Genomic DNA, 26,346 nt, shown 5'->3' with positions numbered 1-26,346 from the left:
TCTTCTACCCAACCTAAAAAAAATTATTGTCAGCTTGCTTTACATTTTTAGCCTTTTTCACTTGTGTGTATGCTGATGTGATCCTGATTTCTCTCTTTGGCTCATTTTTGTATTGTATATTTTCTGTGTTGCCTTCTTGTGATCTTCTACTTTTTTTGAACGCTAGCTGTTTTGCCTTTATTTTTGCAACCACTTCTTTGGAGAACTGTACTGGTTTCCTTTCCCTCCTGCTTTCAATTATTGTCTTTACATAAAGATCCTTTTCTCTTTTTAAAGCCCTTTTCAGGAAGGTCACTTGACGCCATGCCGGAGAGAGGTCGCAAGTGAAGAGCTCTCCGGCCCCTGAATTCTCCCCCCGCGCATCGAATCAAACATAAAAAACCCAAAACTAAAAAATTTGACAGCGGGCAACGGGCGGAACGCCGTGCAGCCAAGCGGGAGAATCGGGAGTCCCGAAATGGCATCGAAAGCAGCGCAAAAAGAGAAGCTAAGAAACAGACCGGCGGAATCCAAGATGGCATCTCCGATGCAAAGCGCTTCTTCTTCTGTTGCCTCTGCCTGGGTAGCGGAGATAACCTCGGAGATGACCGCTGTGCTGGAGGAGATGCTGGAGAGGCGGTTGACACCGCTAGACACAAAGCTGGAAAGGCTGCAGTCGCACATGGACGATCTGACCCGAGAATGTGTGGCGTTTCAGACCAGAACCAGCCAGGTGGAGGACAGAATAACGGAAGTGGAAGGAGAGCAGAAAAGCCTCAAGAAACAGCTGTTGGAATTGGAGCAAAAAGTGGAGGACCTGGAGAATCGATCCAGGAGAAACAACTTGCGCTTGGTGGGGATCCCAGAGACCATGGGGGGAAAAGATCTGGCAAGTACGATGGAACGATGGCTGACAGACAAGATTGACTTCCCTGCCAGCATGGGTCCCGTCAGAGTAGAGAGAGCACATCGCGTAGGTCCCCGCCAGGCAGAGAGCTCCAGATCGCGAGTGATTATCATGAAAGTGCTGAACTTTGCACACAAAATATATTCTTCAGGCCTCAAGATCGGAGGGTGCCCTAACATATGAAAATAAAAGAGTCCTGTGTTTTCAGGACTATTCAGCTGGAGTCTCAGGGAGGAGGCGAGCGTTCTCAGGCCTGTGTGCTAAACTGTATGCAATGAAGGTGCGGTTTACTTTAATGTATCCGGCTACACTGAGGGTCACATACAAGGGGACAACAAGGTCATATGAGTCAGCTGAGGAAGCGAAGGACTTTGTAACCCATCTGGAAACAGAGCTGGCGGATAAGGCAGAGGACGGCGCGGCGACCTGAACTGAGGGTGGAACACGAGCTGGCAGAAACCATAATCAAGATGGAGGACAGTGACCTGAATGTATAGGTTTGGGTAGTGTAAGCTACAAAAAAAAATGGGGACATTGAGTTAAGGTTGGGTTTGGAAGTCTTAATGTTTAAGTGTTTAACAGTTGAAAATGTTTTTGTTGTATAGGGGGGACAAAATCTGATTACTGTCGGGGGATATGATGAGGAATAGGGATAAAATTCAGAGGGGAAAGTTAGGAATTTATGGGGGAACTCTGAGGAATGGGAGGGGGAGGAAGAGGGAGGGTGTCTACACGTGATGGTTCCCAGGCAGGGAGCAAGGGAAATAGGGGGTAGGGTACAGAAAGGGGGTGGGGAGCGGGGGGGGGGGGGGGGGGGGGGGGGGGGATGGGGAGCTGGGGGAATAGTGGAGCTTATCAAGGATTAATACGATGTGGAGACGGACGCTTAAGGGGCAAACAAATCAGCAGAAGGCTCAGAGACAAGGGGAATACATTTGGGAGGACGAGAGTGGACTTGGGGGGGGGGGGGCGGAGGCTGTGACGCCTGCCAAGTCTCGTTATAGGGATGCTATCATGAGTATCTCACAACACCACAAATATGGTAAAGTTGGTAACATGGAATGTTGGAGGCATTAACTCCCCAATAAAAAGAACAAAAATTTTACAGCAATTACAGAGGCATAAGGTTGATATTGCCCTATTGCAAGAAACCCACCTCAGTCAGGCGGAACATGCTAAATTAAAAACGTGGTGGGTGGGGGAATGTGTGGCAGTGGCGGCCCAGGGGAAAAAAAGGGGGGTGGCGGTGTTGTTTCGTAAGGGGTAGCAGCAGCGATTAAACCCATATATGTGGATAAGGGGGGGAGATATGTGGTGGTGGAAATGGAGAGCAAGGGTCAAAAAATCTTACTTGGTAATATATATGCCCCCAACCAGTATGATAAGAAGTTTTATCAGGAGGTGGTGGGACACCTAATGGATCACCAAGGGGTACCGGTAGTGGTGGGTGGAGACTTTAATACGGTGTGGGACCCCCAACTTGATTGTTCTCAAGGGGTCCGCAGCGACTTGGGGGCATCAAATAAAGGCCTAAAAAGATTGGGGAACCTATTAGATTTGATTGATATCTGGCGAACCTTGCACCCCATGGAACAGGACTACACGCACCTCTCCCGGGCACATGACACCCAGGCACAAATTGATTACATCCTAACTTCACAAGATTTATTCGGCAAAATAACTAAGACGGAAATTGGGCCTTATACAATCTCGGATCATGCCTGGGTGAGCATGGACTGGGAGATGGGACCCAGGGTTCATGGACATGGTTCTTGGAGATTCCCAGTGGAGATGTATAGAGATGTGGGGTTGAGGGAGAAGCTTATGGAGTGCTGGCGAGCATACGAGTCCTCGAATGGGGAACATAGGGACGATCTGGTATTGTTCTGGGATGCCGCGAAAGCGGTGCTTCGCGGGGAAGTCATTAGCTACACACATTTCACACGTTCAGCGCGAAACAGAGAAATACTGAGATTAAGCACCCAAGTCTGCAGGGCCAGGCAACTGTTTGGTCAAACGCATAAGGGGGAGCATAGACACGTTTAATGGAATTACAAGTGGCGCTTAATGAGCTGTTACACCAAAGAGCCACCAAATCCTTAACCTATTATAAATACCAGCTGTACAAGCATGGAAATAAGACAGGCCGCTTATTGGCCAGATTGGCGTGCCCAAAGGGGGGGGGAGGTAGGGTGCTTCAGTTAAATGATGGCCAAGGAGGGAAAGTGCGTGCCGATGGGGCTATTTGTGAGGTTTTCCATAAGTTTTATAGTCAATTGTATGAACAACCTTTGGATCAAGGGCTCCAAGGGACTAATTATCTGAACAATCTTAACTTACCCTCCCTGAGACAACAAGATGTGCAGGAATTAAATCGCCCTGTGCAGGAAGAAGAGGTAGCTGTGGTAACAGCGAGGAGCCAATTACTCAAAGCGCCCGGCCCGGACGGACTACGTATAGAATTCTATAAGATACTGGGGGAAGACATAATACCAACCCTGACTCGATATTTTAACAGAATAATCGACAGGGAGGAATTGCCGCCTCATCTGGCGTTGGCGCAGATTGTAGTGCTGCCAAAACCAGGTAAAGACCCTGAGCAACCAGAATCATACCGGCCTATTTCTCTGCTAAATGTAGAGGCGAAAATACTGGCTAAGCTCATGGCTAATCGTATGGCAAGGGTGTTGCCGAAGCTGGTGCATGAGACGCAGGTGGGTTTCGTGGAGGGGCGAACAGTAGCAAAAAACCTAAGAAAAATCTTAACAGCATTGGAGACAAGGGGTAGGAAAGGGACACCGTCCTTACTTATAAGCTTCGACGCTGAAAAGGCGTTCGACAGGGTCCATTGGGATTTCCTGTTCGCCACACTGAAGGCATATGGTTTTACCGGGCGGTTTGTCAGCGGTACGGGCCCTATACCATTCCCCTCAGGCCAGGATTTTGGTAAACGGGATGGAATCAAGAACCTTTCCGATATTCAGGGGAACGAGACAAGGATGCCCGTTGTCCCCCCTTTTATTTGTACTGTCTCTAGACCCACTGATTCGGGATATCATAGACATACCATCGGTAAAGGGGATAGAGGTAGGGTCATCTCAATTTAAAATAGCGGCTTTTGCGGATGACTTGCTGGTACTGTTGACAGATCCGCAGGCCTCTTTTGCGGCTTTAATGGAAATTATAAGGGAATATGGTGATTTTGCAGGCCTACGTTTAAATTTAACTAAATACTACTACTACTACTATTTAACATTTAACTAAATCAGAGGCATTGGCATCATCCGCAGAAGTGAAGCGTAAGATGGGTAGGGACTTTCCCCTGAGTTGGGCGGAGGACTCATTTAAATATTTGGGAATTAGGCTGACCCTGGATCTGAGGATGCTACATGTTATAAATTATACGGCTTTTATGGGGGTTACTAAGAAGCAGCTGGAGAAGTGGGGACCTCTTCCCCTATCGCTGAGGGGAAGGGTGAATCTGATACAGATGATTCTCTTCCCACAATGGCTGTACCTGTTGCAGACATTACCGATCTGATTGAAGCGCAAAGACTTGAAAAGTATACATAAGTCTTTCAGTAAATTCTGCTGGGCGGGGAAGAAACCTAAATTGCGATATACCTACATGCTAGGAGGTTGGAGACAGGGCGGTCTGGGGTTGCCGGACTTGTCCTCATATAATCAGGCTTGCCTGACCCGGCACTTGGGGGACTGGTTCACACAAACTAGCATTTACACTCCCATAGAAATGGAACGGGAAAACTTTGCTCCTTATGAACTCTTTTCGTTGTTACATCTTACACGTAAGCAACTCCCATTCTGCCTGAGGAATAGTGCGATGCTACAGTCCCTTCGAAAGGCGTGGAAGGGACTGGTACAGGCAGTGGGGGGAATCCCTCGACATCAGATCAGTTGACCCTCAGGGGGAATCCAGCTTTCATACCAGGCCTGGACAACCCAACGTTTTTGGAGTGGGAGCGGATGGGAATAACCAAGATTGAACACCTATTAAGTGAAGAAGGGAATTTAATAGGATATGAGGAACTACAGACTCGGATCGGGGTGGCTTGGGGGGCTAGGTTTGCGTACGCCCAAGTTAAACATTACATTTCAGCACTAGATCCAGACTTGCTACGGCAACGATTGGGAAGCAAATTACAAGATTTTTTCGGGGAAATGGAAGTCACGGGAATGTCGGTGTCAGCACTCCATAAAGCTTTGGTTAGGCGTAAGCCCCCTAAAAACTTTGCAGAAATCAAGCGAAAATGGGAACAGGAATCAGGGACAACATTAACGGGGTGGAATGTGGGGCTCACATTGCAGGGAATTCCAGCCATTAGCCTGGACGAGAGGCTCCGGGAAAGTGGGTATAGAGTCATTTTACGGGCATATATGTCGGGGCAGCAATTGGCTCATGTGGATTTCCTGCAAGGGGCCACATGTGTTAAGTGCGGCCACTACCCACACACATTATACCATGCTTTTTGGGCATGCCCCGGAGTGAAGGCTTTCTGGGGGGAGATTACTAAATTCTTAACTCAACTGTTGGGGACCCCTGTGACAGGATCCTGGGACCACTTTGTGCTGAATACGCAACGGGCATTTGGTAGGTGCTCTAAGACAGCTCGACTCCTGAGCCGTAAATTGTGCTTGGTGGCCCAGAAAAGCATCTTACAATACTGGACTGTACCGGAGGTGCCAGCCTACTGGCACTGGAGAAATCAAGTACATTTGCTGGCTACTTGGGAGGCTAGGGGGGCTAAGGGGTCCCCGAAGTGTTTAGCGCGTTTTACGCAGATTTGGGGCCCTTATTTACAGATATTGAGTCCAAAGGGGCGAAGCTTGCTTCTGAATAAGGGGTAAGAGGATACTATCAGGAGCCCCAGAGAGCGTCCATACGATATATATGGCTCCACTAGGGGAAGGGGGGGTGCCCTAGGACTATCAGAGTCCAAGTCCTGGGGTACGAGAGGGAGGGGAGAGGGGCAGGGAGGGGGGAGGAAAGGAGAAAGCAAAAAATGGATGACAGACTTCTTCACTAGTTTTTTGTTATGTATACTATGATGTGGCTATGTTATTTAAGCCAGATATGGTCTATGTCTAATTTTGATTGTCATCAATAAAAATGTTGAAAAATAAAGCCCTTTTCAGTTTAGTCCACAGTTTTTTCCTTCCACCCTGAAAAATCCTCCTTTAGGTACTTATCCCTTTTGCTGGAGTCAGCATGATTGAAATCCAGGACTTTGGGTTTCGTGTGACTGGAATCCACTTTAGCTTTTATATCAAGCCACACTGTGTGATGATCACTACTGCAGAAATGGGCACTCATCTAGTCATTAGACATATTTTATCCATTTGCGAGTACTAGATCCAGCGTCAATCCTCCCCTAGAGTTTTCTGCCACCATTTGCCTAAACAAAGCCCCTTGCAAGGCATCTATATTTTCTACTTCTCTCCAGATTTACAGATGGTATACACCAATCCACATCTGGTAGATTCAAATCACTCAGTATTATCACCTCTTCTTTCACTCCCACTTATCCTCGATCAGATCCCTGCCATCTTTTCTTTCAAGTGCTATCCACAGTCTCCTCTTTTCCCCTCACACCCCCTTGATTACAGCTGGCTTTTTTAAACAGAGAAGGGTGGCGAAAATGATAAAGGGGATGGGACAACTTCCCTATGAGGAAAGTCTAAAGCGGCTAGGGTTCTTCAGCTTGGAGAAAAGGCGGCTGAGGGGAGAATGATAGAGGTCTATAAAATAATGAGTGGAGTGGAACGGGTAGACGTGAAGCGTCTGTTTACGCTTTCCAAAAATGCTAGGACTAGGGGGCATGCGATGAAGCTACAAATTACTACATTTAAAATGAATTGGAGAAAATGTTTTCTTCAATCAATGTGTAATTAAACTCTGGAATTCGTTGCCAGAGAATGTGGTAAAGGCGGTTAAGCTTAGCAGAGTTTAAAAAAAGGTTTGGACGGCTTCCTAAAGGAAAAGTCCATAGACCATTATCAAATTGGACATGGGGAAAATCCACTGCTTATTTCTGGGATAAGCAGTATAAAATGGTTTGTACTTTTTTAGGATCTTGCCAGGTATTTGTGACCTGGATTGGCCACTGTTGGAAACAGGATGCTGGGCTTGATGGACATTTGGTCTGTACCAGTATGGCAATACTTATGTAATTACCCCCTTTTCTTATCACTTCTAAATAGATTACAACTAGGTATGAAGATCTGGTTCAGCTAGTCTCATGAACAGGATGTCTCTTAATGGCCACAATGTCCAAATCATTTACATTAGCCCACCATACGGCTACTGCTGTCCAGCGCATCATAACGACTAAAGATAATTGAAGGATTTCACAGCCAGATCCTTGCAATAGTTTTTTCCTGTTGTTAAGCCCTATATTACAGCAACAGAGTTTTATCAAGACCCCTGCGGCAGGCCTTCGGGCTGAAACACGGCTGTGTTGGGTCGTTTTTAAGTTATTCCAATGAAGACTTTTTTTTTGTCATCCTCCTTGGATTCAAATCCATTTTCACCATAGGTGCTTCCAGAAAGGAATTTTGTTGCCTAGACTGGGGACATTAGTATTTCTAGCCTTCCAGCACTTTTTGGTTGTATAGTTTTCATTCCAGGCTCTTCTTCCTGTATTTTGCTAATGAATGAGTTAAGATGCTGCCTTTTATTTTAGCTACTATTGTATGGTTTTGCTAGGGGGTGACATCCTGTACTTTTCTTCCATCTGCCAATCCTTTCTTCTAGTTTAAACACCTATCTATGTTATTGTTTGAATTTTCCACTTAGGCTCCTCCTTCCTACTAAGGAAGACCATTATTATAGTATAGTCTATTGTTTTCCACATATTGCCCCAACTACCTATATACCTAAAGCCTTCTTTTTTTTTTTGTTACATTTGTACCCCGCGCTTTCCCACTCATGGCAGGCTCAATGCGGCTTACATGGGGCAATGGAGGGTTAAGTGACTTGCCTAGAGTCACAAGGAGCTGCCTGTGCCTGAAGTGGGAATCAAACTCAGTTCCCCAGGACCAAAGTCCACCACCATAACCACTAGGCCACTCCTCCACCTTACAGTAGGGTTGGAGCCATGTATTAAAATTGGTTGTGCAATACAGCCTCTGTTCTCCCTTACCATGAACAGGTAACATAGTAAGATACATAGTAAAATGACGGCAGAAAAAGACCTGCACTTGATTTGTACCTGTCCTTTTCAGGGCACAGACCGTGTAAGTAGAACTTTAAAAAAAAGCTATAGTGTTGACTATGGTTTAAAGTCTCTCCCAAATTTTGGAAGTCTCTCTGCACTTCAGTTGTGCTGCTTCTGACCAAGTCATTTGTTCCCAGATGGAACAAAGAAAAAAATAACTTAGAGAAGCAGCTGCAAGGGTCAAAAATTTACAACAGGGTGCTGTTCAAAAATACCATCCTGGAAGCCCAGGCCAAATATATTCCGTGTATTAAAAAAGGAGGGAGGAAGACCAAACGACAGCCGGCATGATTAAAAAGTGAGATGAAGCTATTAGAGCTAAAAGAAAATCCTTCAGAAAATGGAAGAAGGAACTGACTGAAAATAATAAGAAACAGCATAAGGAATGTCAAGTCAAATGCAAAGCGCTGATAAAGAAGGCAAAGAGGGACTTTTAAAAAAAGATTGTGTTGGAGGCAAAAACACATAGTAAGACTTTTTTTTACGTATATTAAAAGCAACAAGCTGGCAAAACAATCAGTTGGACCGCTAAATGACCGAGTTAAAGGGGTGATCAGGGAAGACAAAGCCATTGCAGAGAAATTAAATGAATTCTTTGCTTTGGTCTTCACCGAGGAAGATTTGGGAGTGATACCGGTGCCAGAAATGGTATTCGAAGCCGACTAGTTGGAGAAACTGAATGAAATCTCTATAAACCTAAAGGATGTAATGGGGCAATTTGACAAACTGAAGAGTAGCAAATCTCCTGGACCGGATGGTATTCATCCTAGACTACTAATAGAAATGAAAAATGAACTGGCAGTACTATTGTTAATAATATGTAAATTATCTTTAAAATCAAGCGTGGTACCGGAAGATTGGAGGGTAGCCCATGTAACACTGATAATTTCAAAAAGGTTCCAGAGGGGATCCAGGAAATTGTACACCAGTGAGCCTGACATCGGTGCCAGGCAAAATGAGAGAGACTAAAATTGCACAGCATATTCAAAAGCATGGATTAATGAGAAAGTCAACATGGATTTAGTGAAGGGAAATCTTGCCTCACCAATCTATTACATTTCTTTGAAGAGGTGAGCAAACATGTGGATAAAGGCGAGCCAGTTGATATTCTGTATCTGGATTTTCAAAAGGCGTTTGACAAAGTACCTCACGAGACTCCAGAGGAAATTAGAGTCATGGGATAGGAGGTAGTGTCCTATTGTGGATTAAAAACTGGTTAAAGGATAGAAAACAGAGAGTAGGGTTAAAAGGTCCATATTCTCAATGGAGAAGGGTGTTCCTCAGGAGTCTGTGCTGGGACCGCTGCTTTTTAACATATTTATAAATGATTTAGAGATGGGAGTAACTAGTGAGGTAATTAAATTTGTTGACGACACAAAGTTATTCAAAGTTGTTAAATCGCGAGAGGATTGTGAATAATTAAAAGAGGACCTTACAAGACTGGGAGACTAAATGGCAGATGACGCTTAATGTGAGCAAGTGCAAAGTGATGCATGTTGGAAAGAGGAACCCGAACTATAGCCATGTAATGCAAGGTTCCACGTTAGGAGTCACGGACCAAGAAAGGTATCTCGGCGTCTTTGTTGATGATACGTTGAAATGCTCTGCTTAGTGTGCTGTGGCGGCTAAGAAAGCAAATAGAATGTTAGGTATTATTACGAAAGGAATGGAAAACAAAAGTGAGGACATTATAATGCCTTTGTATTGGTCCATGGTGTGACCTTACCTCGAATACTGTGTTCAATTCTGGTCGCTGCATCTCAAAAAAGATATAATGGAATTAGAAAAGGTACAGTGACGGGCGACAAAAATGATAAAGGGGATGGGCCGACTTCCCTATGAGGAAAGGCTGAAGCGGCTAGGGCTCTTCAGCTTGGAGAAGAGACAGCTGAGGGGAGATATGATAAGAGGTCTATAAAATAATGAGTGGAGTGGAACGGGTAGACATGAATCGTTTGTTTACCCTGTCCAAAAATACTAGGACTAGGGGGCATTCGATGAAGCTACAAAGTAGTAAATTTAATACAAATTGTAGAAAATGTTTCTGCACTCAACGTGTAATTAAACTCTGGAATTTGTTGCCAGAGAATGTGGTAAAGGCAGTTAGCTCAGCGGGGTTTAAAAAGGGTCTGGATGGCTTCCTAAAGGAAAAGTCCATAGACCATTATTAAAGTGACATGGGAAAATCCACTGCTTATTTCTGGGATAAGCATCATAAAATGTATTGAGCTTTTCTGGAATCTTGCCAGGTATTTATGACCTGGATTGGCCACTGTTGGAAACAGGATACTGGGCTTGATGGACCTTTGGTCTGTCCCAGTATGGTAATACTTATGTACTTATCAATTTTACAATCCTTACTTCTTTTGCTAATTTCACTAACAAATTGGTTTGTGTTCCTGCTAGCTGAGGATCCTGGGATATATTTAAGCTTTACCTCTTGAACAATGCTGCCAAATTAACATCTCTAATAATGGAGTCATCAAGGAGTAACAATTTTCTGTTTTCTGGCATTTTGACATTACCTGAGTAGTTTTTTGGTACACTGGATGTCACTTTGCTCTCAAAAAGCTAATTTGGGTTCTGTTATTGTAGCATCACCATTTCTCAAAGATATTCTTTGAGGGAATGAATGTCTGTGCTATAGGTCATATCCTGTCAGATCCCACTGTAATCCATCTATGTTTGATTCTTTGTGGGAGCATGGATGGATTGTTAGTTTTGGTAACCTTGGGGAGGCCATTATTTCTATTGCATCTAATTCTTCTCTGAGCTCAGCCAACTCTTTTTTTCCAAAGCAGAAAGCTGGAGACAGACAGGGGAGGCTCTAATGCTCCAAATGGTTTGGAGCACTGCAGCAATTGTATTGAATAGTCATTCTGATTACTAGGGTAACATATAGCTCAAACACAACACAGATGTGTTACAAAACTAAATGAAATCTATAGGCTATATAGTTTAGGAAGACTATGTAAGTAAATATACATGAATGGTAAAAAAACAAAACTTAAAGGGGAGCATATGTGTTTGCATGTCGTGATGTTTAGATGGTAGCTCTGGCTGTATTGGCTACGACTGGTGTTCAGTTGGCTTGTACGATCTGAGTCCTGCATATAGCAATCCGGTTATAGGATGGGTTAGAGAGAGCTTTGACGGAAACTCCAGTAATTTGGAACAAGTGAACAGTACTAGGCAGACTTTAGGTGTGTGTCCTGAAAATGACAAAACAAATCTGGATATGCTGGAATGAGATTTGACAGCAACTCCTGTACTTGGAATTTAAGAACAGAGCCGGGCAGACTTCAATGGTCTATGGCCCAGAAACACCAAAGAAAGACCATGACCAAGTATATAATATTAAGTTCGCTGTTGATTTGATCTTGAATTGATAATGAATGTGACTGTTGGGCAAACTGGATGGACCATTCAAGTTTTTATCTGCTGTCACTTACTATGCTACTATATGTTGGGGAGGATGGGTGGCTTGGTCCGAGTTATGTGTTTGCTAGCAGGTGGTGAATTAATGTTTGCTAGCAGGTGGTGAATGAATAACTATCAAAATATTTTTTTAAAAATTATCTGGATAAAATGTGGTCATTTACATAAACTAGTCAACTTTTACCCAGGCAATATGGGGCCAGACGTGGTATCAGAAATTATCAATTTTGAAAAAAACCCAAGATTACCGAGTCCTTCTCAGCCTTGCTGCAGCTCGATTTTTCTTTGAACCCAAGGATTGACTACCTACTCCTGCTCCAAGCATGGAGCTAAGCATAGAGTCATTGGCAGTGCCATTGGAAGGTTGACAGATGCTGGTGCTTACAGACTTTTATAGATCTTGATGCCGGTGCACTGACCTTTACTACTACTACTATTTAGCATTTCTATAGCGCTACAAGCGTACGCAGCGCTGCACAAACATAGAAGAAAGACAGTCCCTGCTCAAAGAGCTTACAATCTAATAGACAAAAAATAAATAAAGTAAGCAAATCAAATCAATTAATGTGAACGGGAAGGAAGAGAGGAGGGTAGGTGGAGGCGAGTGGTTACGAGTGGTCACATGTAATTTATATTTTTATATTTGTCTAAATTGATGTTCTATTTAATGTTTTCTAGATTTGTATTTATGTGTTTATTTTTAAGGGGTTCTGTGTATGTTTTAAATATATATTCATTCTCTAGCTGTTTCTACCTCCCCTCTCTCCTTTCCTATAATTTAATGGCCTTCCTTTCTGTTTCAATAATTTTCCTATTACTGTACATTACCTTGTTATCACACTGAGGTAAGGTGATTTATTAAACACCAATAAACCATTTGTTAACTTTATTATAGTTAAACATTTATTTGACACTAGGGCTTGTTGTTCTTTTCATTATATCTTTTTATGCCTCTGTGCTTTTGGTGTGATATTCTATTTTACATTGCTGAGAATTGAGCAGGATGGGCAGTATATAACTAGTTTAAAAATGTGAAGTGTTACTGGGGCCAAAAAGAGCTGAGGTTGCTGTGAAGCCCCTAAGCAAGCAACAGTATTACCAGCATTATTGAGCTACGCTGGGCATTTTCAGACTTGGTTTGATTGTAAACTGATGTTACCTGTGTCTTAATATCTTTGTGATTACCTTTCTATTCTATCTTATTAAAAAAAACAAAAAAAAAAAAACAACAACCCTGTCTTTTCACTTGCAGAGGATCTGACCTCTAAAAGTTTCTAAACTGTTTTCATCCTATTGCCTATGAAGTAAAATTGTTGATGCATTACGATTTCATATTATTTTTATGCTGGTACTATCTTAAAGGTGCTTTTATGGAACTGTGTTTTGAACTTTTGTGCCAGTGATTTCATATTTTTATGCTGTAATTGTCTTAAAGGTGCTCTCATTAGAACTGTGTTTTGAACCAAGTGACAATCGAATCAATTTGGTTACACAGAATTTGGTGACTCTGGTATCTGTCTTAAAGGTGTGTTTATTACAATTGTGTTTTGAATCTTCAGTGCCAGAGACTTAATTCAATCAATTTGGTACATAGCATCTGGTGACTCAGACTTCATACCTCTGGAGGAGGGGCAATTTGTATACAGCTGTGAAGTAAAAGGAAAAAACAGAACTTAAAGTTTACCTTGTGAGCTGTCAGCTACGCTGGGCATTTTCAGACTTGGTTTGATTGTAAACTGATGTTACCTGTGTCTTAATATCTTCCTGATTACCTGCTTTCTATTCTATCTTATTTTTAAAAACCCCAAAACAAAAACCTGCCTCTTCATTTGCAGAGGGTCTGACTCTATAGTCCCACCCACCCCTAGGTGAACTCCCTTTATATAGGGCAATCAAGGGTCAAGTATCTTCATTACACCACAATTGGTCAATCCTACTCCTTGTTATCCCCTATCATAGTTCACTTTTTCATGCTTGTGAATCACATCAACATGATCTTCATTTAGTGCAATACATATTCTGCTTTAATCCTAAGGCAAACTATCTGGAATGAAAATATCAGCTTTGAAAGATGAGATCAAACTCAAGAAGGAATTAGCTACAACTAAAAACGCATCCAAGATTACTCAATTTCCAGCCAATTTACCACCACCACTGCCACAGAGAATGAAACAACAGAGGAATAGGTGGGTCACAATAGGCTCTGGTAGACTAAGATCTGTAACAGAAAAAAAGCAACACTGGGTCTTCAGGACAGAGATAACTGAAAATGACCCGACACGAGCCATGTTTCGGCGTACAAACGCCTGCCTCGGGCCAGAATGGTTCTTATGTGTATAATATGGAATAATGGAAATGAACCACGAAGTTAGGGCATATTGCCCACTATGTTGTGATTGTCCGTTTAATCAAACAGAACGCCGTCTGTGAAAAAATCCGCTTTGGACTGTTTGCAGCGATTTTAGTGTGTTTTCCTTACACCATACATATGCTGCATTGCAGTAGTCCAGTTGCAATAGTATTGTTGATTGGACCTGTAACCGGAAAGATTGTCTAGGGAAATAGTCTATTATTCTTCTCAGTTTCCATAGTGTTCTGAAGTATTTTGATGTTACAGCTGATATTTGATTGTCCAGTGTTAGGTGTTTGTTGAGGATGATTCCTAGTATTTTAAGTTGTATTTCAATGCGGTATGTTTGTTGGTTGATTGAGAATTTTTGGTAGGATGTGGGGTTGTATGGGCTGGATAGTACTAGGAATTTAGTTTTGTCTCTGTTCAGTTTGAGTTTGAAAGTTGTTGCCCATTCTTCCATGAGGTCCAATCCTTTTTTATTTTGTCCTGTATGTTTGTGATATCATTTTTAAAAGGTATGAAGATGGTGACGTAGCCTGCATACATAAATGGGTTGAAACCCATTAATTCCAGTTTTTTTCTCAGTAGTGCCATCATTACATTGAACAGTATTGGTGATACTGGCGATCCCTCTGGTACTCTGCACTCAGAGATCCATGAGGCTGATGTTTGGTTGGACATCTTTACAATGTAGGATCTGGTCTTTAGGAAGCCACTGAATCAAGTTGTCACTACACCTATGTAGTTGAGCAGTGTCATTAGTGTGATGTGGTCTACTAGGTCGAAAGCACTTGACATGTCGAATTGTAATAGTAAAACGTTTTGTCCTTGGCATATTATGTTTCTGAATTTCATTATCAGGGTTTTTATGACTGTCTCAGTGCTGTGTTGTGGTCTGAAATCCGATTGGTATTTATGAAGAAAAGAATTTTGTCAAGTATTCCATTAGTTGCTCTATTACTAGACCTTCCATCGTTTTGGTCAGTAGTGGTATTGAGGCTATTGGTCTATAATTTGCGATGTCACTGATCTTGCTGGTAGTGTTTTTGGGGATGGGTGTGAGTACTATGTCACCTTTGTTTGTTGGTAATTGACCTCTTTCAAACATGTATGTGATTTGGTGAGGTACTTGATGAACCAATCTGGTGGGTTTTTCATCATGTAGTTTGGGCATTTATCAAGTAGGCAGTATACATGCGTGTATTTTGTCTATAGTGTGGTTGTCGTATGTTTCACAGTCCTGTAGGTAGTCTGTTATGTTTATTTGTTGTTTTGCAAGGTTTGATCTTCAGTTTGTTATTTTCTTTTTGAAGTATTATGCAAGCTCGTCTGCAGTTGGTGGTGTTTCAGTTGTTGCCAATATGTTCTGGGTTTTCAGTAGTTTGTTCATGAGTTCGAATATTTTTTTTCATATTGGTCTGGTTGAGGTTCATATATGTACTATAGTGTTCTGCTTTTGCTTTCTTTATGCTGTTTGTGTATGTTCTTATGGCTTTTTTCCATATGGTTTTGTCTGCGTCTGTTTTGTTTTTGGCCCATGCTCTTATGAGTTTCCTACAGAGTTTCTTAACGTGCAGTAGTTTGTCATTAAACCAGGGACGTGATTGTTTTGTGATTTTGTTTTTTGGTTTGAGTGGTGCTATTTTGTTTAGTATGTTTTCACTTGTTTCATCCTAGTTTCTCATGAAGTGTTTATCCTCGGGTGGTATGTCTTTGAAGTCATTTATTGCTGTTGTCCAGAATGTGTGGTTGTCTACTTTTCCTCTGGTTGTGAATGTGTGTTGGGTTCTTGGTTTTCTTTTCTTGCCATTTTCTTTCCATGTGTAGTTTGTGAATATGTGGTTGTTACTCATTGAGAATCTGTGGGCTAATATGTCCTTTTGTGTGTGATGAGACTCCTTGTGCTGTTATGAAGTTCCATTGATTTAAGAAGTTCATTAATGTTCTGTTTGTGTCATTTTGTTTTTCTAGGTGCAGTTTATGTCACCTATTAATAGGACATTTGGGTATTGATGCAGATGTTTGATATGAAGTTCATGAAATCATCTTGGGTGTTTGTCCAGCTTCCTGTTGTGCGGTAGAATAATGTGATGCATAGTTGGTCAGTTAATTTTTTGTCGGTAATTTTGCCTGCTAGGATTTCGATTGTCGAGGATGTGTTTATAAACAGGTTCTTCCGTGAAGGAGGATTTGTATATTATTGCAACGTCTCCTCCCCTCCTTTTATTTTTTGTTACATTTGTACCCCGCACTTTCCCACTCATGGCAGGCTCAATGCGGCTTACATGGGGCAATGGAGGGTTAAATAACTTGCCCAGAGTCACAAGGAGCTGCCTGAGGTGGGAATCGAACTCAGTTCCTCAGTTCCCCAGGACCAAAGTCCACCACCCTAACCATTAGGCCACTCCTCCCTCTGGTTCTGTTGATATGTATTATTTTGTATAGTTTAAGGGACAGAGAAGGTAAATCAATATCCTTTGTGATATATAGAGAGTAACAACTAGTGGATATGTTAACAGAGATCCTTTTATCTAAAGCAGGAAAGGCACCTGTGACAATGAATGGTTTACTTTTCAGAAACAGCTGTAATTTGGATGGAGTAAAGTTAATTGGTGATAAGTAGTGTATTTAGAAAGGCTATTTAGGAAGTGTCAGTCCTGGAGTGGGTGGGATGAGGGGCAGGTGGGTGGGCTTAAACAACTTAATATCTAGAATGTGCTTGCTGTGAAACCTCTCTCTAAATATGTATTAAGCCACTTAACTACACGGCTGGTTGGGATGAGGGGAAGACAAGGTTTACAGATGCGCCAGAAACACCAAAAACCACAGCTCTAAGAAAGGATTAGCAATATGCCAGAAAATAACTTATCTCAGTGAGGTTTCAGGCAGGAGTCAACAGACCATGTGGTGGCCCTCAGCTTCCTCAAAGCAGGAGTTTTAGCCATGCCAATGCTGTTCAAACCTGTCTATAAGAAACCAGGTGGGGGAGGGAGAGGGCTCAACACACTTTAAAGAGTTTTAGCAGTTTTTAAATGTAGTGCTCAGATTAACAGATAAATAAAAACAGTCAATAGGCAAGTTATAAAAACACAGAAAAGAACAGCAGATAAAACAGTTAAAAATATATATATAAATGTAGTGGAAACAAGGACAGACAAGGATTAGAGGAGAGAGATGGCCAAAACCACAGCTCTAAGGCAGGATTAGCCAGATATGCAAGAAAAATACCTGAAGAACAGGATGATCCTCTACATACCTCCAAGGACACTAAGGTCTTCTCAAGGACTATCAGTAACCACACCCTCTCCAAAAGACATTACACAATGTGATACCTGCAAGCCAGTCTCTCCGGAGTAGACCCTACACTCTGGAATGCATTCCCTAAAAGGCTCCGCTTAACACAAGAATATCTCTGCTTCAGGAAGCAGGTTAAAGCTTGGCTCTTCAACCAGGCCTTTAATGGAAGAGGCAACTAACTTGTTGTCTCACTCACATACACAAGGAATGACACAGGCTGCACATACTGCAGCAGGACATGTTTATCCACTCCTAACCTAGCTGAGATAATCATCTCTCTGACCTCATGTCACCTTTCTTTAAATTAGTCACCTTACTTTCTAACTCCTCTCACTCTCTTTACCTATCTATATGTTAGTAAATGACGGCAGAAAAGACCTGTATGGTCCATCCAGTCTGCCCAACAAGTTAAACTCATTTTACATGGTATGAGAACTTACATGAATATGGAACATATCCTCCAAAACCCACCAAATGTGCATCTCTTACTTACAAACATGGTAGGTCCATACTGGAATGCACTTGGTACGCCTGGCATGCCAGCATAGTACGGTAACCCAGTGTAGCTGTATCCTGGAGGTAGTGCAGGGTTCAGGAAAGGCTGCTGTGCTGTGTGATGGGCTTGAGACTGGTTCTGCTGAGGTTGGGCAAGTGTGGTAGCAGGGGCAGGAGAAGCAGAATCCCCACGGCCAAACTTGGCTATATCACCTGCAACATGCACAAAACTAACAGTCTTAGGTTACATTATGTCCAAAAAAAGAAATCAATTCTACTGATTCTACTGGTAGGTGGGTGAAATCTGAAGAAAGCAGGATAAATAAAATCTTACATTTGGGTGAAATAAACGGTCTCCAGTTTATTTACAATAGCTTTTTAGAACATTGCACTGCACATGTGCGTGCATCTTCCTGCCTGTCGTTGCTGCCAGTTGAAATTAAATTTTTTTAATTCCATTTATATAAATGTATGTAGCCCTGGCCCTAGTGATGGAATCAGTCTGGGCCTTATTTCGAGCAGAAGAGGAGTCGGGTCCATAATTGAATTTATAGTTGAGAGCCGGAGTAATCTCCAGTAGGCCATGGGACACCCACCCACCTGACTGGATATCAATTAAGAAATAATCCACTCAACACCTATCAAACAATAAACTTTACTGAACAGATCAACAGCTATCTCCACACTCCCAGGAATGCTAACAAGGTGATAACTTTATACAAACCGTATACATTATTTACAGTTTTAGTCTCTATGATGATTGTTTCTGACTACTTTAAGTTTCCACTTCTTTCATTCCATCGGCGCTACATTCCTCTAATTCCTCCGAATACCAGACTTCAAAGACCCTCAGAATTTATAGCACAGGATCTCCACCCTTATTCTGCACACTAGATCCTTTTAGAGCCGGCTACTGCTGGCTGCTCCACTAGTGGTTCTCCACTCCTCTGAGAGCAGGGTTCACCCATCTCCTGCTCTCACTCCCAGGGAGTCTTTTCCCTCTGGGCTCTTCAACAGGCTATTCTCTTACCCCCATGCTGGGGATCAGAAATTAACTTGATACTTCTGTTTTGGAGCAGAAGTCGATCTTTTCTCCTTTACCTTGTCTGTTTCTTGAGATCTGGGACCCTCCCTACAATTCTTTGGGTCTTGGCAGGAAGTCAGACAACCAAAGACCCTGTCATTCTCTCTCTTTTCTCTTATCTCCCCACACTCCGATTAGACCGAGCTTATCTGTTGACTTCTTCCTGAGGCTTGTGATCCACACGAAACTCCCAAATCCTGAATATCAGCAAAAAGGGAATTTCCTGGGGGTTACATTTACAAACCAAGCAGAAACACTTGTACAACAATGTCAGCTAAAGCAAAGAAAGACAAAAAGAAATATGCAATTAAACTAAAGACCATACTCATTCTGTACATGGACTAGCTTGTACACACACTAACTTAGATCAGTTCCTTATATCTTGTTTAACTGCACAAAGAACTTGCCTTGAGTTTAGCCACCCATCTATTTATCCTAACTGACTTTGTACCACACATCTTATACCCATCTATATATCTGCATTTGTTCCCTCAGCTATATGGTAAGCTGTATTATAGAAAAGCATTAGCATCATATCTATCTTATTTGAATGTTCTAATGTGTTCTTATTACATGTTTCATTAGAATTATGCTTACATTGTATTATATCTTTAGTATTTGAATTTCAGTGCTGCTAAATATATTTTTTATTTTTTTGCTACTGTTTCATGGTAATCCTATTATTAGGTTTCAATTTGCTGTTTTCAAACTTTACCTCCTTTACCATCTGAAACTGAACATGGCCAAGACCGAGCTTGTCTTCCCACCCAAACCCACTTCTCCTCTCCCTCCACTCTCTATCTCAGTTGATAACACCCTCATAACTCCCCGTCTCATCTGCCCGCAACCTCGGAGTCATCTTCGACTCCTCCCTCTCCTTCTCTGCGCATATCCAGCAGATAGCCAAGACCTGTCACTTCTTCCTCTATAACATTAGCAAAATTCACCCTTTCCTCTCCGAACACACCACCTGAACTCTCATCACCTCTCGCCTCAACTACTGCAACCTACTCCTCACTGGCCTCCCACTTAGCCATCTATCCCCCCTTCAGTCCGTTCAGAACTCAGATGCACTTCTTATCTTCTGCCTCGACCGATATACTCGTATCACCCCTCTCCTCAAGTCACTGCACTGGCTTCCGATTAGGTACCGCATACAGTTCAAGCTTCTCCTACTAACCTACAAATGCACTCGATCTGCAGCCCCTCCCTACCTCTCTACCCTCGTCTCCCCCTATGTTCCTACCCGTAACCTCCGCTCTCAAGACAAATCCTTCCTTTCAGTACCCTTCTCCACCACCGCCAATTCCAGGCTCCACCCTTTCTGCCTCGCCTCACCCCATGCTTGTAATAAACTCCCTGGGCCCATACACCAGGCCCCCTCCCTGCCCATCTTCAAATCCTTGCTCAAAGCCCACCTCTTCAATGTCGCCTTCAGCACCTAACCACCATACCTCTATTCAGGAAATCTAGACTGCCCCAACTTGACATTTCGTCCTTTAGATTGTAAGCTCTATTGAGCAGGGACTGTCCTTCTTTGTTAAACTGTACAGCGCTGCGTAACCCTAGTAGCGATCTAGAAGAAATGTTAAGTAGTAGTAGTAAGTAGTACTTATCTTTTTACTTGGTCATTTTATTATTGTTATGCTTGTTATAAAATTAAAAATTAGATGTTAAACTGTATCTGCTGTATACAGCCTTTGGTGAATCTCCTCATAAAGGCAGTTAATAAATCCCAAAAAACAAATAAACAAACACCGAAGGAACCGAGTTACAACTACTGAAGGAAAATTAAGAATAATTTTCAAGAAAAAAAGTAGCTGACAATGAGTTCTTGTCAAGCAAAAATACTTGAGCGGGACTACAATGTTGCTAATACAGGAGATGAAGTCCTATAAACTCCCTTAAAGGCCCCCTTAGTGGAAATAAAAATAATGAATTATGTAGAATAAAAAAAACCTACATATGTACTTAGGAGACTTTTATTTAACCACACATTTACAAGGAAACTTTAAAAAGAATAAAGCTCCCATTTGTTGAACAGCAGGTCATACCAAATTGCCTCCTCTTTCTCAGAGTCTACCTAGAGATGTCTGGATACATTCTGATCCTACAGTCCATAAATATCTTTCCTTGGTGTCTAAAGAAGATACTAAGAAGCCATTCCTTATCTGGTGTCATACAAGATTAACTGACAACATTCAGGTTGAGCTACTTCTGAATTCGTTGGAAACCTCAAAGTTGAAACATCTAATGGATCCAAGGTTGAACAATTTTCAACTGAGAGCCCCCCTTGAACTTTCCTTTGAGAGGACATATAATATCTTAACAATAATAGTAATAGCACTAGGGAAACATTAAAAATTTCCATGTATTCCATAAACAAGTCCTTGAGGGACAAAGCGCACAAAAACAAATGATCACTCGCAGAGTACAGTTTCTAACTGCCTTTACCAGAGTCAACCTTAGCTTTCAAAAGCATGTCATCCTTAAATCAACGCAATTTCCACAGTTTTCATGCTAGGAAGAGACTTCTAATTCTCCTACTTTAGTATTCAAATTGGGGAATATCAACTTCATTTTTACTGGCTCTTCATTAAATACCTAGGAGTGCTCAGATTTCGACTCATACAAGAACTGTGTAGGAGACATCCGAGTCTCTGCCAGATCGAGCGATTGACACCCCTGATCAGGCCTGGACCTGTGGTGTTGAGGCAATAGAGAAGCTTCCTCCCTCGATGGGCTGGAGATTGACACCAGTGCGTTCCCCACCAAGCCTGATGCCCTTCAAGGCCTAGGTGTGATGCATCACCTGCAGTGAATGGGTTTCAAGAATTAGCTGCACCGCTTTGAGCCTCAGCACCGATGCATTTGAAACCATAGTTCTGTGCTGGGCAAAGAAGCACGCCATGTGATCTTCCTCATGAGCTGCTGAAAAGCCGCCATTGACAAAAAATATGGCAATACAGTTGGAGTGGCCCCTCCCCCTGAGAGACTTCAGAAACATTGGAAGCTATGTCTCCGCTCCTCCACGAGGACATTTCCTCCATAAGTGGTCCTCACATTGTAGGTGTTTCAAGGGCACTGGTGACCTTGGTGCCTTGATGATCTTGGCACTGCACTTTAAAGGGGAGCAACCTTGGTGTGCCTTGGCTTCTCCCTGATGTCTGGATCCCTTGTCTCAACAGCAAAACAAAAAGTACCAGGAGCCTTCAAAAAAAGGGGATAAGAATTTTAATCGAATGTATAGATGAAACAATCCTAGAATGGACCCATTCTAGGATAGTTTCATCTATACATTCGATTAAAATTCTTATCCCCTTTTTTCGAAGGCTCCTGGTACATTTTGTTTTGCTGTTTGAACTTTTTGCTATACCGTGGATCTCTTGTCTCTTCAGCACCAATGAGGATAAGGACAAATCCTTTTTCTTTGGGAGGGGTTCAGAGGATGACCAACCGCAACAGGTTCTACTGTTGAGGGTGATTGTTACACTCTCTATACCATTGCATTCCCAGTGTCCGATGCAGCTCCTGGAGCCATGGAGACCAATGTTTCTCACACTGATGTCGATAGATTGGGCTTAGTTCTGTCAAAAATAATCTTGTGCTTTTTTTTTTCTCCACATTTGATTCCCTTTTTTTTATATCCATGAACACAAGACACAAGAGGAGGAATTATGATCAGGTCCCAGGTACTGCAGGTACCAGTTATGAATATCCATAATGGATATGGTTCTGTTACACCTGGCACACTATCTAAAGCCACTAAGAAATTTTTTCTGGGACATGCCAGGAAAAACAGCTGCAGCAAAATCAAACAAGTTTGAAAATTTATCTAAAGGCCTAAATACAAACAAAGAGATAAAGAAAGGAAACAGAACTGCCAAAGATCCTTTCAGGACTTACACACTGGATAGAAGAAAATTACAAATGGGAGCACAGAAGAGTGTGACTGATTCACCCTTCAGAAAAATGGTGACTAGCTACATCTCACACAATAGTGGCAGGCAGGAAGATGTGTGCGCATGTGTGGTGCAATGTTTTCAAAAGCTGTTGTACACAATCTGGAGAGCATTCTCATGCAGGCTCTGTCAGATCATGTCACCCAAACGTAAGATTATTATATTCTACTTATCCTTTGAGAAAATGAAGAACCCTCTCCAAATACAATAGACTGTAATAAAGCATCTTGTTTCTGTTGTGGAAACAGCATCTCTCAAAGGGCAAGAAGGGGTCTCAGTTTCAAGGCACATTCAATGTCTGAGCTCTACAGAATGTGCAATTACTGCTTAACTAAGGTCTTTCAAATTACCTTTTTATCATTTATCATTTTTCTAAAGGAAACAAATCTTAAAAAGTAGTTTAAATATTTTCAGGAATTTTAAATTAAAAAGCTAAGAAATATTATTCATAATTGCATGAAAACTTCAAATGACCTCAAATGAATAGACTGAGGACTCCTTTTACAAAGCGGTACTACCGATTAGCGTGTGCTGAATGCGAAGAAGCCCATTCAATTCTCATGTGATTCTTCACATTCAGTGCATGCTAATCGGTAGCGCCACTTCGTAAAAAGAGTCCTCAATCTGTTCATTTTGACAGGAAAGCAATTTTATTTGGTAATCGCTTATATTTTATTTATTCACTAGCTGTTAAGCTCGTTAAAACGGGCGAGATTTCCAGCTACCCTCCTCGCCGCCGCTCCCTCCCCCCTCCGTGCCGGGCCCCCTGCACTGACCTGACAGCGCCTCTCACCTCCGTGTGAAAGCGCTGCAGGCAGCAGATCGCTCTGCTGCTGCCTGCAGCGCTCTGCTGCTGCCTGCAGCGCTTCCACATGGAGGTGAGAGGCGCTGTCAGGTCAGTGCAGGGGGCCTGATACGGAGGGGGGCGGGAGCGGCGGCGGGGATGGGGGGAGAGGTTGGTTCGTGCGATGTTCATTTTCAGGCTCCAGTGGCAGCGTCCGACAGTCTGACTCTGTTTCCCTCTCTGTTCCGCCCTCTGACATCTTGACGCGAGGGCGGGACAGAGAGGGACGTCTCTACTGCGCATTTGCAGGTGAGTCGGTCACTTGCCATTTATATGTTTGATTTATATCCCACCTATTAACCTATTACAACAAACATACAAAATGTAATATAGGACAGCGACAAACAACAAATCCTATTAGCTTCACAAAATTACCCAGCTTCTATAACAAACATAGTATCCAGATAATTGTTCCATAGGAAGTTTAATCAATATCAAAATATGCTTGAGCAAGTAAGTATGCCTTAAGTTGCCTCTTAAAAACACTTAGCTCTTGTAATCATAGGCGCCGACTCCGTGGGTGCTCAAGCACCCCCAATATTTCACCCACCAGACGTTCGTTCCCTCCCTCCTCCCATTGAGTTCCAGGCCCCCTCCCTCCGAATTTTAAAAGTCATCTATTTTACGTCGTTGGGGTTAGGGCAGCAGCAGTGGTAAAAAGCATGCAGGCTCGGCTCTGTGCTTAGTTACATCATGCAAGGTTCCACGTTAGGAGTTACGGACCAAGAAAGGGTCGTCGTCGATAATACACTGAAACCTTCTGCTCAATGTGCTGCTGCTGCAGCTAGGAAAGTGAATGGAATGATGGGTATTATTAGGAAAGGTATGGAAAACAGGTGTGAGGATGTATCGCTCCATGGTGCAACCGCATCTTGAGTATTGTGTTCAATTCTGGTCGCCGCATCTCAAGTAAGATATAGTAGAATGGGAAAAGGTGCAGCAAAGGGCGACTAAAATGATAGCGGGGATGGGACAACTTCCCTATGAAGAAAGATTAAGGAGGCTAGGGCTATTCAGCTTGGAGAAGACATGGCTGAGGAGAGACATGATAGAGGTATATAAAATAATGAGTGGAGTGGAACAGGTGGATGTGAAGCATCTATTCACGCTTTCCAAAAATACTAGGACTAGGGGGCATGCGATGAAACTACAGTGTAGTAAATTTAAAACAAATCGGAGAAAATTTTTCTTCACCCAACGTATAATTAAACTCTGGAATTCATTGCCGGAGAAGGTGGTGAAGGCGGTTAGCTTAGCAGAGTTTAAAAGGGGTTGGACAGTTTCCTAAAGGACAAGTCCATAAACCGCTACTAAATGGACTTGGGAAAAATCCACAATTCCGGAAATAACATGTATAGAATGTCTGTACGTTTGGGAAGCTTGCCAGGTGCCCTTGGCCTGGATTGGCCGCTGTCGTGGACAGGATGCTGGGCTCGATGGACCCTTGGTCTTTTCCCAGTATGGCATTACTTATGTACCTTATGTAGGTGTACCTGTAAAGTGAAGCTGTAAACCGCTTAGGTCTAAGTGGTATATAAATACTCGAATGAATGAATCTTTAGCCTTGTGCCTCACCCCATAAACTCATAGGCCTTTTGACTCTCTCAACAATCATGAACACCCCAAAAACACCCCCTTAGAATAATATGGGTACATGGGCTATTTGAAATAACGTAGGGTTGAGGAAGCAAACACTTTCTGAAATGGAAAGGAGTTAAACATAAATAGATTTTCATGTTAACATTTCCCTGTCAGACAGTTAGGTTGAGAAATATACATTCCTGTACCCGATAGAAGTTGACTCAATGGACTTAAATAAATATTGAATAAAAGAGGTGAAAGGGGAGAGCCCTGCGGGACTCCACACGGATCTTTCCATTCAGTAGTCCTATTCCATATCTAGAAAAACAGTAAGTTCTATTCTTCCATAAGCTTATAAACCAATTTAGCACTCTCCCAGAAATACCAATTTCACTCAGTCTTTGCAACAAAGTGTCATGGTCCACGGTATGAGAAGCCAAGGAAATATCAAATTGAAGTAAAATCACCTGTTGCCCTACACAGAGAAACTCTTATTTTTGAAGTAAGCAAAATAAGCAAAGACTCGGTACTGTAAAAACGTCTAAAACCATGTTGAGACCAATGCAAACAACCATTAATATCCACATAATCAGATAGTTGCCTAGCGACTATAAACTCCAATAGTTTAGCCATCCATGGAATACTCGCCACCAGTCCATAATTCTCAACTTTAATCAAATCTGCATCCAATGACTTGGGTACTGGAGGTAACACAATTTTACAGGTCTGAAGTATCTTATTCATTAAGATGGTTATCCAGAGGAAACGTTCTGATGGAGCCTGTTTTAAAAGATATGAAGAGCAACTGTCAATAGGACAATATGTTTGGGAGAGTTTAACAATATTTGCAAAGCTGTTACTAGAATCTAACAAACATATTTCCAAGTTCTATCCCCTGGGATATTACCTGATTGGTGTTGCATAGCAAGGTCAGAAATTCAATCAAACACCAAATTCAAGGATAGTGATTGTCTGACCTTTTCAATTTTCAACACCTTGTTCTTCTTCTTCTGTAAAGAACTAGCAAAAAATGTAAACATTTTGCATTTTCCTAGTTTGCCTTTTCACAAATCCCACTTTATTCCTTTACTTTACTAATACCCCCGTTGTCTTTTTTTTTGTCTTGTCATCATATACTTTCTCCCTCATTGTCGTGAATACTCATATGTAC

At 42.3% G+C, this 26,346-nt stretch overlaps 1 protein-coding gene across 4 annotated transcripts in view; it reads right to left on the bottom strand.

Moving 5' to 3' along the window:
* The window catches only part of LOC115462835 (ubiquitin-associated protein 2-like), a 473,475-nt gene that overhangs the window by 56,740 nt on the left and 390,389 nt on the right, over positions 1-26,346 (bottom strand). For all 4 annotated transcript variants that reach the window (XM_030192869.1, XM_030192870.1, XM_030192871.1 and 1 more), the window contains one exon: positions 17,703-17,917. In XM_030192869.1, the coding sequence (XP_030048729.1) occupies positions 17,703-17,917 (215 nt within the window). The remainder of the gene's footprint in view (positions 1-17,702; positions 17,918-26,346) is intronic.

This window comes from Microcaecilia unicolor, chromosome 2, assembly GCF_901765095.1.
Source record: "Microcaecilia unicolor chromosome 2, aMicUni1.1, whole genome shotgun sequence".
Taxonomy (NCBI): domain Eukaryota; kingdom Metazoa; phylum Chordata; class Amphibia; order Gymnophiona; family Siphonopidae; genus Microcaecilia; species Microcaecilia unicolor.
Note: the sequence above shows the minus strand (reverse complement) of the source record. Positions and strands in the feature narration are given on the sequence as shown.